Source organism: Vidua chalybeata, chromosome 16, assembly GCF_026979565.1.
Source record: "Vidua chalybeata isolate OUT-0048 chromosome 16, bVidCha1 merged haplotype, whole genome shotgun sequence".
NCBI classification, from domain to species: domain Eukaryota; kingdom Metazoa; phylum Chordata; class Aves; order Passeriformes; family Viduidae; genus Vidua; species Vidua chalybeata.
In genome coordinates this window covers 6,640,343-6,657,867 of record NC_071545.1, presented here as the reverse complement: position 1 = coordinate 6,657,867, position 17,525 = coordinate 6,640,343, and the positions used below count along the sequence as shown (strand labels likewise).

General features: G+C 37.2%; 1 protein-coding gene across 3 annotated transcripts in view; it reads right to left on the bottom strand.

Annotated features, from left to right (window-relative positions):
- Window positions 1-17,525, bottom strand: part of PARN (poly(A)-specific ribonuclease) — a 45,786-nt gene that overhangs the window by 15,638 nt on the left and 12,623 nt on the right. For all 3 annotated transcript variants that reach the window (XM_053957751.1, XM_053957753.1, XM_053957752.1), the window contains 6 exons: window positions 16,823-16,898; window positions 15,617-15,727; window positions 15,462-15,531; window positions 9,180-9,235; window positions 5,928-6,014; window positions 1,550-1,624 (listed from right to left, as the gene is read on the bottom strand). In XM_053957751.1, coding sequence (XP_053813726.1) covers window positions 1,550-1,624; window positions 5,928-6,014; window positions 9,180-9,235; window positions 15,462-15,531; window positions 15,617-15,727; window positions 16,823-16,898 — 475 coding nt within the window. The remainder of the gene's footprint in view (window positions 1-1,549; window positions 1,625-5,927; window positions 6,015-9,179; window positions 9,236-15,461; window positions 15,532-15,616; window positions 15,728-16,822; window positions 16,899-17,525) is intronic.

The window sequence follows — 17,525 nt, the reverse complement described above, 5'->3', positions numbered from 1 at the left end:
TGAGCTTTCAAACAAATAATATTTCCCAGCACGTAGGCCACAGAACAAACCTCCCTGCTTGTCAAAGCACAAAAAAAGACACAGAGTAGTGGCAGATTCAGTTTCAATGTTCTGCAGACATTCAGTTCTTTTCCAAAATATGTAGCTGCTACAACAAAAGCAGAACAAAAAAACAAAAACCAAACCTAACAACAACAATAAAAAGTAGTGGTAATAGTGGATATGCCAAACATTTAGACAATGGATAAGTACCTGAGGTGACAGCAGTGAGGAATTTACTGTGTCAGTATCTAGGAAGGCTTTAATTGACATAATTATTTATCTGGAACTTCTCATTAGAAGTTATTTCATTCTTATATCTATATATGGATGAGGAAACAATGGCTGTGGCTGCTATGGAGCAATTGCTGTAAGGAGGCTGCTGGTGAGCCCTCAAAATCCTCTGCAGAGCTATGAATGTATGAGGAAGTATGATAAACACTCCCAGGATGTTCATAAGGAATTACAGAGATGCACTGATTGTACATCCAGACCCTTAAAGCTTCTTTATTTGAGCTTAGTAAGGATAGATGATGGTAAACTGAGTGGGGTTTTTTAATCTGTTTTATTTCTTTTTTTAATTGTGGGAATTCTGTCTGAATAGCTCTTAAGTGCAACAAAATTTTAGCCAGTTAATCAGAAGTACTACATATACTGCTGCTCTCACTGGCCCCACAGCATTTGATGCAAGCATTTCAGTAAATGGGGGTGACACTACCAGAACATAGCCCAAATAATCATCTAAAATGGCCTGCTTCCAGCCATTGTTCCCTGCAGTAAGGTTATGGGTCAGAACTCAAATAAATGCCAAAAAGAACTAGAGAAACCACTAAGAGCTTGTGGATTCAACTACAGTCAATCAAAAATATTTTAAAAACTCCACCCCAAAGCCACCCCCAAAACAACATAAAATCTCCAAACCACAAACAAACCCAACACACCAAGAAGACTGTTTTCCCACATAACTAACAGCATTATTTTCAAATGTTCGAACAAAAATTTAAAAACTTAGGTCTGGAGAGACTGCACATTGTTCATATACAGACTGCAGACACATTAGCAGTCCAGGCTCTTTGGACACTCTTATTTTGCATGTGTTCTACAATGCACCAAAAGGCTTCTCACTGCATTTCTTCCTTGTAAATGTAAACCAAACTAAATGTGTATTAGGCCAAAGGGTACTTGGAGGTGAAGACCACAAAAGTCTTTGGTAGTTATGCTCTGTGCAAAGTAACAGTAAATAGCCTCAAAAAATACTGCACCAAGTGAAGAAACAAGCACTGTTCTACCTACAGGTTTAGGTACTTGGAAGATCGTGGAATGAAACACAAAACTCTCGAGCAAGTCCAATTTGGGCTTGTCTTTGCTGCCACACATGTGCTGCTGCTATGGAAGTCCAGTTCCTCCAAGCAAGTCAGTGGTTTTGCCTTAGAATCACAGGCCCTGCTGGCTCAGAGCATTTTGCAGGAGCCAGTTAAAGCATTAAGGCTGAAGTAAATCCAACACTCACCTATTTGTACTTGCTCTGGCTGGCTCAATGAGACAAATGCTGATGTATCATCAATCCACGAAACCTGAATGTTACCTAGAAAAGCAAAAGAAGTTTGTATGACTATTTTTATTTTAGACTCAGTCACAGATTTTTATCTGTTATGCCATGACATACAAAAGCCAACAAAGAGTAACTGGACTTGAGAAGGCTTTTGTCCACTCTACAGGTGTGTAGTTCATACCCAGTTGCACAAGAGCCTGGAACTGTTCAGAAAGTCAGGGCAGCATGAGCATCCTGTATACCTCCAGACCCTCACATCCTCCCTTCATGGCTTCTATATGAGTCTACAAAATAAATTGAAGTGATTTTCTGGGAATTTCGGCCCTTCGCTCAAATAAATAACAGCTCTTTGAGTGATGATAAATTTCAGTTGAAAGGGGTAGGTAGAGGATTGATCACACCAATGGAGAACTCCACTGTTGGGACACTAAATTTTCAAACTCTGGTTTGTTTGAATCCCACTACACATAATTTCTTGGATGCAAACTAAAAACTTAATTTGAGTCAATATGAGCACAAATGCACAAAATCACGGACCTCATTTAGAAGCTGTTACAATGGAACAGTGACTGGAAATAAGTCCCTCTATTCATCAAGCAGTTAGTGCATTTTCTATGTGAATGGCTTAAAATGTCACATTAGCACTAAAAGAGCTCATAATCAAGCAAAAGCAGAGGAAAGGATTCCCATTCCAGACACAAGGTCTTATTATAGTCTGAAATCCATCTGCATCTCCTGTGCTTACATCTCCTGTCCTTATCTAAGTGCTTTACTGTTAGTACAATTTAGATATTGAAAATTGGTGCCATTTTTTCACTTAGACTAGAAAATCAAGTTATATATAATGTTACACCACCATTTAACCTTCAGACATTACAAGGTTAAAAACAATGATGTAAAAGGGCTTAAAATACATTTATTCTCAGTTGCTTAATCTATTGAAATCTAATTTAGTCTACAGGTTACAAGGTTATAGAAGTCTCTTCTGAAATCCAGCCAGATTATAAACAGATTTTCTAATTATATTTAAAAAAAAGCCTAAATAGATTTCATTTGCATGCTATACATTTGAGTAGCCAGCTATTTAGGAGTTTAAGTTATAATTATTTTGATCATTGCCAAAACCATAATTAATTCAGTATGGTTTCTGACATCTCCCTGTACTGAAGGGTTAAGGCTGCTATTAAGATGAGCCTACATCATGAAGTTAGAATTTCTTTAAACATTTTTTAGGGCACATAAATTCAATTTCTAATAAGTCTGCCTTTGAAGAATACAGAACTTTGCTGCCTATGGGTAAGGCTCTTTGGTGTAGAGAGAACATCCTTTTGGCAGGACACTAACATTTCACAACACAAGGAAGGCCCAAACTGACTCGTGACTGCAGCTCAGAACTGTAGTGCAATTTGGTAGGACCCCGACATGAAGTTTCCTTTAAAGGACAGAAATTACTGTGCAAACTCATACTGCTCTAAATGCATTGGTAAGTCTTTGCTCTGAAATTATTTATGTATGAAGTTCTCCAATTCTGTATTACTAATTACACAATTTTCTAAGCAATCATTTCAGACATCTGAGACCATATTCTGTTGTAACCCTGGAACAGATAAATGCTGTCCAGATTGTGTCTCTTTCCTATATATACAGTTTATTAATTTCAATCTTCCTGAGCAGACTGAAAGATAGATCAGAAAGGAAAGTTCTCCTGAATACCTTGCAATTGTGCCTTCAGTATAAAATAAGAAAGATAAGGCAAAAAAAAATCTTCTGAAGGGATTCAGCTACTGTTCAAATAGACTTCAGTGTCCATGTTTTCACTAAGTGCCAAATAAAAATAAATTAATAAAAATCCAACCTATTGGTGGCACATAATTTCCGTATCAGATCCTTATTTATTGTTGCAGAAAGGCTATGCATTCCATGTGACTTCTGACTTTGTATTTTTAGCTAATAAAGGGTTTCAAAACCTGCCAACATATCTTGCTTTTATACTCAGATTTATACATTTTAAATACAGAATTAAAGTCAAACATTAAATAGCAGACACTGAGTTCCAACCTGAAGCAAACCACAACAAATGCTCTTATGCAACTCTCCATGCTTAAGATATGCTCTCTTCAGACTGCCACATTGCATCATTATTAAGAAGTAAGAATTTAGGAGAGATAAGATTAATAAATTAAATCATTCAGCAATACTGCTAAGCACTCAGTAAATATTGTGCATTTCAAAAGTATGGTGAAATGCAAATAAAGATCTGGAAAGCAAATGCAGCTGCAGTACAATATTTAGCAATCACCAGAGCCCCGTGCCAGCTCACTGCAAGGCCAGGGCAGATAAGCCATGGACAGCAATGTAATGGAACACCAGCTCTAGAGAATAAACCAGGAAATTTCTCTCTCTGCACTTCTGGAATACATCAAGTCTTCAATACTTTGAAGAATGCCACTAGTGGTGGCACTCGTGGACTATGACATGACGGTGGAAGTAAAATGTATTTATTTTATAAAGAAATTTGAAAATTCTCCATATATTACCTCAAATATGCATATAAGATTAAATCCACAGAATAAAATCATACTGATGGATTATATCATTGAAACACTTTCCTTTTTATACTCTGTTCTTGTACATTTCCTACATGACTTCTACTGGCAATTAAGCAGTAGTTTTTATAATACTTTGATAGTATGAGTTTTAATCAAAAGCCCAAAGACATTAATTTAAATAGAACTTAAGGCTATACACTAAAGCTGTATTCCAGCAAATCCTATTTTAATGACTTCTTATTTCACATCAGCATGACCAGATAAACAATGCAAATGTAACAATCTAAAGTCTTCTAAGAGACTGATTAGTGCTGCAAGTACTTGTACAGTGAAACTACATTCACCCCTGAGACTATAAAAATATCTTGCATGAACAGGTGTCCACTTGGTACGCAGGCAGTCCTGAAGGATTTCAGATTCATGAACATCCCTTCTAGAGGAGCAAATGTAAACCAGTTCCAAGTGTGACACTGTAGCCCTTTCAGCTGTTTCACCATATTTTGTTAGAAGCTCCGTGGAAGATTATAACTCTCCTGCAATTCATTCTAAAATATTTTTCTGTAAAATTTGACTAATACTTCTTAATTTCAAGACACTTTGCTTTAACTGATGTAATACCTTAGGATAATTCATGTCTGTTACTGCCTTTTTTTTTTTTTTTAAGCTTTTGGCAAATCACTCAACCTCACGCTGTACCACTCTGCCCCTATCCTTACAACTGGAAAAGCATGGGTACTTCTGTATTCCAGAATTTTGGAAGGAATAATCTGCAGTTTGTTTTGAAATACTGTGGCGAAAAGACTTTAAAAATATATAGCTTAATTATCGAACCTGGAGTTTGTAAATGGAAATACGGAAACATTCAGCTCTAAATCTGGAGGAGTGCGGGAACCGGCAAGTGCCAAAGCGAGCCTGCGGCGGTGTGTGAGCGCGCCCCCTGGCGGCGGTGGCGGGCCCCACGCGCGGGAAGCGGCGGGGCAGAACGCGCCGGGACCCGAGTGCAAACCGCGCTCCTTGGCCGGAGCGGGGCTCCGGGAGAACCCTGCCATTTCTACACTCTCGCCTTCCACCTTTCCCAGGCGGGGCTGTTCAATCCTATCCACTACACTGACCCCGGCTGCAGTGAAGACCGAAAGCTCACAAGGAACTGAGGGAGCTTGATGCAGCTCCAGAGACCCTGCACAGACAGAGAACCAAGCCACAAGAGATAAGGAGCAGACCACCATCAATTAGTTCAGCTGGCCGGGTACCTACATTTCATACTTCTACTTAGTAAAGCAACAACAGGACTACTGGTCCTCAGTTATTAACTACCCTTTTTGCTGTTTCTTCTCACTTGGATGGTGTTCACAATCTGGAAATCAAATTGGCTATTTTCAAGCTTGATTGCTTGCCTAGATGCTCTCATGCTAGAGTTTGGCTGTACACCAGCTGCAGGATGAACCCTGTTCCTAAAGCCTCGATCTACCTCACAGCAATCCCCATTCCCTTTTTCCACCTATATAAACTCTCCTTTCACGAGAGGCTGTAAATAAAAGAATAAAAGATCCACAATATTCAACACGCACCAGATAAAGATTTCTAAAGAGCAATTAATAAGAACAGTAATTTTCAACATATCTTTACAGGAGACCAAATCCAAAAATTACAAAAAGAGATTCATCATTACCTACACTAGGAATAAGTCTGTGCCCACAGACTGAAAATAACAAAACAAACCGGAAGTTTAACTTGTTAATAATAATAAAACAAAACAAAACCAAAAAAAGACAGACTATATCACTCACCAAAGGCACTGAAAAGCTGGTATAGGTCACTAGTCTTCCACTCTTTGGGAAAAGTAACGTGAAGAACATGATCTCGTTTGGGCTGCACTACAAAACAAAAATGCTTTTGTTAAAATAAGAGTCACTGCTAGTATCTTTAGAATATCCTAAAACAGTCATCTAATGTGGTCATGTAGCTTTTTTCTTTTCTTTCCTTTTTAAATAAGAAAACAGGCCAAGATTTATGAAACTGCATCAGGAACACTGAGAATGTACCTGCACTTAGACATGAAAGAGATACTAAATCCTACTAGCTCATCTGCTTAAGAAACTGAAACGGCATTTCCTGCAGTGGGAAATGTCCACAAATGTAGTCCTTCTTATCCCTTGCACCAAACCAAGTTCAAGGACAGAAAAAAAAGAAAAAGGGGGAAAAAAAAGAAAAATCAACAACCTCTTCATGCTCCACCTTTAAAAATTCTTAGCAATGGTTCAAATTTTGCCATTTTTCTGTTAATAAAAACTTCCTGTGAAGCAATGTTCAACTCAGTTTTCATATAATATTTCCCACAAAATTATTTGCAGATCATTAATTAAGCCTTTCCACAGGTATCTGCAGAGATCTATTTTGTTATGTACGACACATTGCTAAATCTTACATGTCGTGTTATGTTTGATGACAGAGGCTGAACCATTAAAGCTGAGTGCTCCACTTTGCAATGCAGTGCTCCAGTTTATTCAGGGTAACTCAAGGGTTAACTACACACAGCTCGATGTGATCAGATTTTAATCTGACCACCTAGTAACACTCTCAGGAAAATCTCTCTTCTTTTGGCATAGAGACATAGGGACTGTTTTTCATTTTAGTGAATGATTAGTGACTTATCCTCCTGAATTCTTCTGTAATGCAAACTTTTCTAGTTTCTCATCTCCTTAGCTTTCAGCATTAAAACTGGAGAGCTTTTCAAGGTGTATCTCATTCATAGAGCAGGTGTTCAAAATCAGACTATTAGCCACTTGTTATTGCTAAGTGTTTTAATCTGTTTCATCTAAACAAGTGGATTAGTCTGAGTTGACCAGAAACTCTCTAATAATAAATTACAGGTGTACATGAGCACTGAGAGTGCAGACAGGCTGGACAGACACACGAGTAGTTAAGGAAAGCAATCCCTTCATGAGCACAGGTGAAATCCTGTTCCCTAAATCTGCTAATTAAACAAAAAGGACACATTTTTTAAGGGCTAAAATTCAATTATTTTTCATTATACAAGTCAAACAGCAAAACCCCACAAGCAATAGATCAATTCACTTCTGTACGGCTTACTGAACAGAGAGTAACTCGTAGTTAAATTATTTGTAATCCAGTAGTAGAAAATCATAGCATGAACAACTCCAGTTTCAGATATCACAGCCCTTTCATATTGATTAGAGAAAAGAAACCTTTCTGTATCTGTTTATTCTTAAATTCAGTGAATCTGCTGTTAAAATCACGAACTTCTTGCTACTCAGGTGAAAAGTATTCGATTCTTTTCTTTTTTTGCAGTAATTTTGTGCAGCAACTTCATTCTTTTAAAGGAGTTTTTAACACACAGTAACAAAAGATGATGAAAGTCACATTCACATATTCAATACTATTTAACTTAGCACATGTTACTGAAATCCATTATTTCAGGGAAAATTGCACAAACTTGCTATTTCACTACATGACAAACAGAAACATACAAATTACAACAGTCACCTAGTCAGCTGTGCCTCATCTCTTTTTTAAAAATACAGATTCCAAGTGCACCTTCCACAGAAACCTGGCTGTTCTCTTTAGGTGTCTTTGCTTCTCTGCAAAATGGTCCTCCACAGACAACCACAGACTGCTACCTCAACCTACAGTGGTGTTTCCATCTCAGAACAGCAACTAAAGTGGTTAAAACAGCCAGCCCAACTTGCCACCCCTGCAATGCTTTCTGTTTTGAGGCTTAGAAAGCCTCCTTGGCTCAGGTTCTCCTAGAATATCTGCATCAGTCTCTTCTACAGGAGTGGCTTTCAGATAAAAGAGACAGACTTTCAGAGGCAGACTCTTTTTTGGCAACCCTTCTTGGCAAAGTATCAAAACAATCCTGTAAGTTGGCCAGCAAGTGGAAGTAGCATCTTTACAAATTAGTAGCTTTGGCACTCTCTCAATGACCCAAAGTATTTACCCATTCTTCCACTAAGTATCAAACAGTTGGGGAAGGAAGATGCAATGTAATTAGATTACCATTCCAGCAGAGCCAGAGATCAGTGATCTGACCACCTAACTGAATTTAAAATTAAATTTATGCCCTTACAGCATGTATTTTCCTCTCCAACGTTGCTTCCATCTCTCTAGAACTGCATTCTGTAACTATTAGACTGGCATCTAATAGAGTCACACTCCAGTCTGAGCTTTCCAATGCAAGGAGTGGAAAGTGTGTCCACATCAGTACTGCTTCCAAATGGGTATAATTTTCAAGACATTGTGTATCTGACTCCTCAATATAAAATTAAGCTTTTATCTAATCAAGGACCAGACTGACCTCCAGGGCTTCACATTTTCCTAAGTCAAGGCATCACTGGGAACCCTCATCCAAAGTTTTCCCCCTAATAATGAAACATCCCATAACAATAAGGACATTTACATTAGTAGAATCTATTTTAATTTAAATATATGATCAACTAATTACAGCTCCAGGTCTGTAAACTGAAATAACCAGAAAGGTAGAAATGTTTTAAGTAATATTTTTCCATTATCATAATCCCATGTGGCAAAAGAATCCTGATGTTTAGGCTGAAGTTAAGGAGAGGTACTACTGCACGGCAATTGAGAAACAAAGTGGCCACAAGATTTTCAGAACTATTTGCTATTTACTAGTTCTGTATTTACTGCTGGGGCGAGAGGACAGTGTTAAGATCACACTTTTTATGTCATATGGTACATAAGAATAACAGCTTTATTGTTATTTTGGGTTACTAATTTCAAATTCTCTCATTTAGTAACATTATCTTAATTTGTTCTTGTCAGCCCCCTTTATAATGCAGATTCTCTGGTCAAAGTTGAAGAATTTCTGAGTTTACTATTTTGTTAAAGGAAAACAAGGGAGCAGATACATTTAAATCATTTCATAACTAGCTAAAAACCTAAACACAGCTAACAGATATGCTGATAACCTTGCTTTAGATATACATAATTAATCTTTACACTTCCTTCTCCAGGAAGTGTGTCAGAATGGTACTACTTTTGCAATTAAAGAAGCTACTTACAGTCTGGTCCTTCCAAATTGAGATATGGTATGTCCATTACTCTCATAAGAAATAGCCTAGAAGCAAAATGGAAAAGAACCATTAGCAAATTTCTGCCTGAAGATATTTTCCTTTTTACAGTTTTTTTACATGTTTCTTCTAAAGAAGCAGAATTAACCATCCCAAACTTATCTTAAGGTATGTTAAAACAAAACAGACCCTCTAAGCCTCTTGTCTAACATCAGATTCAAAAATTACTTGGCATCATGCCAGGAATCATACTTATTCAAGAAAACAAGGCCAAAAAAGGCCCAAATTCTACTGCTGGAAACAATAAGTATGAGCAGGGAAGGAACATTTAACAAGTGACAGCTCTATGCAGTAGAAGCCCCTTGCACAGTGGGTAGTGTAAACACTGCCATCATTCTAAATACACATAAATGCCCCCATTTTCTGAGTACTTCAACATGCTTTAGACAGAATGGATCTTAAAACCCTAAAACTGCAAAAGCCATCATGACTTCTTTGGTGATAACTGGAATGAGTCTTTTCCTCTTTAACATGTATCTGAAGAGTTTCTCAGAACATTCAAGAAATGCTTTCAGAGCTCTTACTCAGCTCTAAAAACTATTTCCTTCCAAAGTCAGATGAACAGCTTAAAATCCTGTCATAGGTACAGATGCCACATTGATGTTACAAGACATTTGCTGTGTATAGTGTTCACTGGAAGGCTAAAATAAATAACTTTTCATCATAACTTTAAAAAGCTTCTGAAATACTTATCAGATTGCAGTAACACCATTCAACCAAGTACTAACTGATGTAAACAGCTGAGTTTTTTTAAAGTATACAGACTATTTTGTAATTCCCTAGAGATTCTTTGTATCATACCACATTCACTAGTAGTTCCTAAGAGTTAGAATATCATGCCTTTATGATTCCCTGTATCACTGATAAGTCTACTGGAATACAGTTGTTAACTTGGTTTTGCTACAAAGAGGAAAAGAAAAAAAACCCAAACACTGGAGTAAAATGTACTGTATGGCAGGTTCACATGTGAGCCACAGGGTGTGAGAACTGACACCAGTTGTGCCACACACTGTCCCAGCTAATTTATCTTCTGAGTCTCAGGAAAGGTACAGTCTAACATACACTGCATCCCCCTGAGCACTGCAGCACCTAAAAGGAACTTTATCAATAACAATTATAAACATCTGCACCAATTACCTTTGGAAACTTCACCCATTCCAGTACAGCACAAGTAATGAAGACATTCTACAAGGAAGCCAGTTTCTTTTTATGGCCTCAGGTGCCACCCTCCTGTGGACTTGACTTCAACACAGCTGTCTGTCTAAACTGGACAGGAGTGGCTCCACCCAGAAAACAAGGAGGCACAGGGATCCCACCACAAGAGTATCTTTTACGGAATTAAAGGAAGGGGAAAACAAAGAGGGAGCATGGGACACATCCTCCAAGGAGCAATAGAAGTCCATCCTCCAAGCTGGACTGCAGACTGCCAGAAGAGGCTCAATTTGATTTATTACATATGATTTGTGCTTACATCTTCATCTGAAATGTCAGTGTCACTCTTAGTAAGAGATACAGCCCTCTTCAGACCCCAGTGCAGAGGATAAGCACAGCCTAAATAGGCTAAATACAGTTTTTCTAATTGTCAGTAAAAGCAGTTTAGTCTTTGCTGGATAGAGGATGTCCACCATCCATGCCAGGACAGCAAAAGTGGGAGGTTTTATTAAAAAAAAAAAAAAAAAAAAAGGCAGGTTTCTTTTAAGCTGAGTTATCTGAACAAACTTTTGCCAAGTTCTTGGATCCTACTACTTTTTAAAGCACTCAAATAATAAATTTTGTAGGTTTTCATAAAAATAAAGATGAAGTTAGTAAAAACACAATAAAAATTTCTGGGGAGAAGACTAGTTAAACTTCCCCTCCCCCAGGTTTTATCATATGGAGGAAGGCAATACAGTGGCCAACCGCAAGAATAGCCTTATGCCAAAAAAATACATATACCTGAAATTAATTAGGATCAGTTTTTTATCCCCTGAGACAAATCCTACATTTATTTGTTTGGCCAAACAATTATGTTACTAAACAGCACATACACACACAAACACACATACTCTCCTTGTAGTCTAAATATTGATTTTAGTATTAAGTGCACTTCAGGTGTGTAACAGAAGTAACTGCATCTTGTAGCACTAACTTACACCACATGGATTACGAACACTGAGCTCCAACATAATCCATAATTAAGTATCCATAACTATGGTTCTAAGATTCCTCATCTATCTGCAGAACATTTAAATTAATAAGACTTTTCTGCATGACAGCATGAACTCTGTATTAAATCAGCTCAAATCATGAAGTTGTGAGTTAATGTTGTGAAAATCAGTGCCGTGACTGTATTTCTTTAAAAGCTAAGCAGACCAAGCTAAAAAAATGTTATTTCCTACAGTGTTTAGGGACTACAGCCAGATCACACAGTCAGAGGACAGAGATCCATTTCTAAATCAGAACTATGAGGTATTTTGAGGAAGCTACTTGGAAAACAATTGTTTCTGTGGCAAGCTGAATAAAACGAGGAGAGGAAGGCCATCGTTGTACCAGTCACAGCAGTGCATTAATAGTCTCAAGGAGTCAACATTGTTCTTCTGCACTGAGCTAGGATGAAAGATTTCAGAGTTGTGTGGTGAACTGTGCAGAGAAACGGATCTAGCTGAAAAAAGAAAAAGGATTTTTTTTAACCCAGCTCAGTTTACCAGTCCAGGTCAGTGACTACTTCAGCCACACGTCGCTGCAAGCACAAGAATAGCAACTGTTTACTCCTACACTGAGGGTGGGAAGTTATTGGTCAAACTGCACAAAAACACACCAATCTCCTTTTGCAGTAATTTTGCAAAGAAAAGTAAGTTAATATAGAAAAGCTGAGGAATTTCCTGTACATGCCAGAGAACATAGCTCCCTATGAGAAACTTTCTACAAATACAGCACAAACCCAAGTGATCTGCATGGATTTTGGTTTCTGATATCCATTGTATAGGAAACATTTCTAAGCTAATTTCTATTTCTACAGACCATTATGGTATTCAGCTTAATAAAAAAAGGTGTTCTCATTTCTCTACACCTCTTCAACCCCCTGCCTCCAGCTACATCAAAAGAATAAACAGCATTCAAACAACCCAAGGAGATACAAAAGAACATTGTCATTAAAAGTTTGTGAGGAGCATGTGGATGGGGGCAGGAAGATATGGAAGAGGCATTGCCCTAAACCAGTCAAAAAATTTCAAACCAATTCGAAAGTATATGAGACAATAACAGAATCCAATTACACACATAAGAGTTTAGATACTGCAATAAAGAGTCCCATCATCTCAACTCATAAATGTTCATTGGGGATTACTCACAGCAGACAAACAGGATTTTTCAAAAGATGTTGTATATACAATAAAGCATAAAGATTACAGAAATGCATCTCTGGAATTCCTGCCTTATTGAGTTGTTTATCATATAACTTACTGCATTATGCCTAAAAGAGCTAAACAACCCTAAGGGAAAATCTGTTTTTAATCAGTTTAATCACTCTCACAAAAGCCCTAAAATGAAAGATTTTACCTATGTTCATCATTAATCTGTACGAACATTAACGTATATCCTGGCCATCATTCTTGAACAGCCAGCCAGGAAGTTCCATAATTTTGCTGACATAATGAAAGACATCAAAATTACTCTTGAAAAAAGTATTATCTTCATTTGAAAGCTAAGTTCATAAAAATCAAAGCTTGATTTTTTAATTTTAAATTTACTAATTTAAATCACATTAGTGACAAGCCCATTGAAACAGGAAACATTTCCAAAATCCTACCAATGACGTGAAGGTTTAATCACTAAACTGTAGTTAAGTATTAACATCTAATACACAAATATCTTGAAATTAAGACTTTATGTGCAACCCAAAGAATCATGGTCTGTTTTAAAGAACATTTTCAAGACTATCTGGATAATAGTTCAAACTTAGAACACTGCTTCTAAAACAGTGTTTTTACACTAAACTCCTCTGCTTAGTTTCTTTTAGGAAAAGCTTGTGACGCGAGGTGTAACTTTCATTTGTTTAGGTTACTGTTTGTATGTTGTAGTTTGTGTTTTGCTTGAAGAACATGACTACAGCACAAAGGAAAAGGTTTCCTTGTTCTGACTGCTGCCCACAGGATCAGGTAGAACTTCTGGAGGAAGATAGTTTTTTCCTCCCCAGCAGGAAGAGAGGATGTTCAGCTTGGGAAAGATTCTAGACCACAAACTAAAGACAAGGAGGTGTAGCAGGAAGCTGGCTGGCAGCCCAGAGCATACCTGCCAAAAAGCCCCAGAAGCAACACACTCACTAATGGACCTTTAGGGAACTCTGAACTGCAGAGCCCTGGATGCTACTACAGGTGATAAAAACACCACGTGCTGCAGACAGACACCTGCAAGGACTGACTGAACAGAGCAAAAGACTTGTTCATTTAAACCCCCCACAGCTCTGACTTCTGACATGTACTTACACATTCTTTATTAAAAAAAAAAAAAAAAAAGAAATACGTTGTCTTATTCTGGTTTGTTAGTTTGCATTATGGGAGAAAGAAAACTAGCTTGAAAAATACAAGCCTTGGCCTGCTCACTGTAAGGAAAAGGTGACAGTCTCACTTCTAGGCTCTGACTTAGGTGATGTGGCAGATGTTAGATAGAATATGGCAAAGCTTATAAAATCATGTGAAAGTAAGACATGGCAAGTCTTCCAAGTTCCCATGATTTAAAAATAATATATAGATTTTCTGAAACAAGAAGCTACAAGTTCTGAAAAATGGCAGAATGGACAAACATTCTTTTCTTGCAAACAGTAATTTTCAGTTCTTGCTTAGAAAAGAAAAGAAAAAAAAGCAGCTGTTCTCCCTACAGTTTGTTAACTCTTCCTTTCTATACAGTCAGGCAGTTAGCCCTGCAGCTAGAACAGACACAGCAGGCTTCCTCTCACTCACTCTCACAACTTTGAAATGTCAGTCCTAGAGGAATGGCACATTTCAAGTACACAATTAATTTGAAAAGCTTAAATTTCATGTACTATTGTGACAGCTCTAGAAGTTGCTGTTTGTACTTGTTGCAAATGTGTATTTCTAGGAAGAATTTTGGTTAAAGATTGAAAAATTAACCTGGTCAATTGGCACCTACTACTTGACATGTGTGTGTTGGTATTACAGAAAACAGTCTAGTGACAAATCCCATCTTAAAATGAAATTGTGCTGATCAATTCTATCTTCACCTTCGCATTCAAATCAAGCAGTCACTGTGGGTCCAGGTTTCATCTAGGGAATATCTGTAACATCTGCTAAAATATACGGAGTTACTGCCTCACATGTGTCAGAGTCAAGAGAATAACATAACAGCTGTCACTATAATGATCTGATTTTCAGAACAATGAAAGGTGAAAGCCACTGATCACAATGATTTTCTCATTTTTGTGGGCCATCTGAAGCTAAAATAATTAATTTTGCCAACTCCTCTACTACAGGTTTGAAAGGATGGAATTTCTCCTGAATTTAAACAGACAGAGTAAGCACTAGAATATTTTTAATTTTAACTCCTTTATGTGACAGATTGCAGCATCTTTAGAAGTTTCCCAAGGTAAAATCTACAGATTAATTATGTAAAGGATGGACTCTGGGCATAAAGGTTTCTAGATTCCCCAGGTCTTACTTCAATTTGTTCAAAGAGCTTGCAAGAAGATCCAATTCAAAAGCAAAATACTGCATATAGCATCATCCCATAAATCATACATGTGTATTTCTTATGCCATCTTAAAAATGAGTTACCTGACAATGTTAATACCAATGCTTTGTGCTATTTGGACTGACATTACCATAGGGATATTTTAGTTTTTCCAGACTGCTGAGCACACTCAGTTTTCACTATCACCAGTTACTGAGGGTCCTACAACACAAAGAAAACCTGACCAGTTTTTCTTCAGTTCCACCACTTCCAAAGCTTACTCCAGAAATAATGGCAAGGCCATTAAAGCAGTCCAGGTACTCTTCTAAGTGTCCTTTCACAGGTCAGCAGAAAGCAAACAATCCTCCTCAAAAGAAAAGGTATTTACTTCATAGCCTCTCCACCATTACCAGCATGAATCAGAAAGCCAAAAAAACTTCAGTTTAAAGAAAAATGCACTTAGCTATTAATTCCAAGGCTAGAGGTAGATCTGCTGAAGCTGGTGTTGTACTGCCATGTTTTAGCAGGGTTTTTTGTACAACTACTTACTTGTTAAAAAAAGGTTCAATGAGTTTTGATCTAGCAGACACATGGTTTTTCGGAGGACTGAGGAATGAACCTGATGAATGAAGAATAAATTCAGTATGTAATAAGCAGCTACAGGGAGCACCAGAAAGAAGGTTTGGAAAAGATTTCACATGTACCTAGAAAATTAGCCATGGAAATGAAGCACAGTCCAGTAATGTAAGCATCATATCCTGCTTCATGGAGTTGTTCAGATGCTGTATCATAACTTGGAAATCCTTCTGCACTTTCTGAGGGGAAAAAGACATTTATACACACACTATGATAAAGATAGTCCTGTATGCTTACCCACAGGTTTATTTTGTCAGCATATAACATCATCTGGGGAAGTTTATACAACTTCAGAATCTTTGAATTTTCTTAAGTTCTTAAAAAACAGTTTTGTTTGGTATTTTTAAATAAGAATAGGTTCATAAGATGGAAAGTTTTTCCTATTAAAAAGCCCTTAGTCCCCAGACCTACTCAGCCAAAATGAAGTCTTAATTTTAAGACAATGACAGTGGAATTCCCCACAAAGAGTATCTTTTTTCCTAACTTGCATTTAAGAGAACAGACTTGAAAGCTTCACTATTAACCACTATTAATTGAAAGCTTCACTATTAACCAGACAGATGGGTCAGATTTTTCAATATATTTAAATGAAGACTAAACTAAGTGCTTTAAGGATGTCTTTATTGACAAATGCACTTGGTGTTTATGCTCTGCACACTCAGCAATATAAAAAAGTACTACTCATCTTGATTTTGATCAAGCATTGAAACTTTCCCTTTCAACATACTCCACTCTACAGCATTCCTCTCCCTTTTCTAAATCAGCAGCTTAAGAAAAATTCCAGAACCTTGAGCTAAGCTTGCCCTTTGATTAAATATCCTTGTGTTCACCTCAAAGCAAAAAACCCTTTTTCCTACTAAAAGAACTTAAGTAATTCCTAGAACACAGATGACTGGTCGCTGCTGTATAAGTTTTCTTGGTTTTGTTTGTCCAAGTGCCTCTTGGAGTGCTCTGGTTTTGATCTGAAGGACAACCACCAAATGAAAGTTTTAAACAAATTTCAAATTAATCCCCAAAAATCAACCTAAAAGAAAAAATTCCATCATTAGAAGATGATGAACCTGCTGTTCACTGAACACATCCATTCGTTTACAGTCTGGATTCCTATTAATTTCCAGGTATACTTGTAAATATAATTGCACTGTATGTACAGTGACCTCATTTAAAGTCCCTTCATCAAAACACTAAGTATTAGCAGGGGAATTTATATTTCAGACCAAGAACAAAAATAATCAAAACATCTCAGAAATAAGAGCATTTTGATATATCCTTACCAACTTTAGGAGGGCTGAATGGAACCTCTTTTAAACGCTTTTCCAGTTCTGCAAGCGATGTATTATTAATGATCTCCTGCAAGAAAAGCCATCATTAATTGTCAATGCCAAGCACATTTTCCCTGGAAACTGAAATCAAACAGGATTAAATGAGCATTTACTGCTGCCACCTTGTGTTCTCTAAGGATTTACACACAGCCCTATTTCAAACAAATGCACCAGAGGTGTGTCAAGACAAATTTCAGTTACCTTGCCTCACTTGCATCATAATGAATCATAAATTAATAAATGCTGCTCAAAATTATTGAGGGATTATGCCAAAGTAATATTACTATTTTAATCTGGTTTCATGCAGGGTACACGTGGCAAGGGAAAAGGCAGCACAAACAGCAGGGCAAATATTCTAAATACTGATCATAATGGTTAAAGGCATTCAAGATGAGAATTTAAATGTGCTTGCTGACTGGACATTCTTCAATAGTTTTACAAGTGTAAATGCTGCTGATTTAAAGTAATACAGAGACAGTGAAAGAAGCCTGACAATCAGAAAGTTGCTCCTACACTTTAACTTAGTTGAGTATCATCAGTGAAATCTACTGATGAATTATATGCATAAAATAAAAAGCCACAAAGATGTATTAGAGATTAAGTCCTTAATCAAATGTATGTTGTCAATGGAAACATGCAGAATCAACAGCTAGAG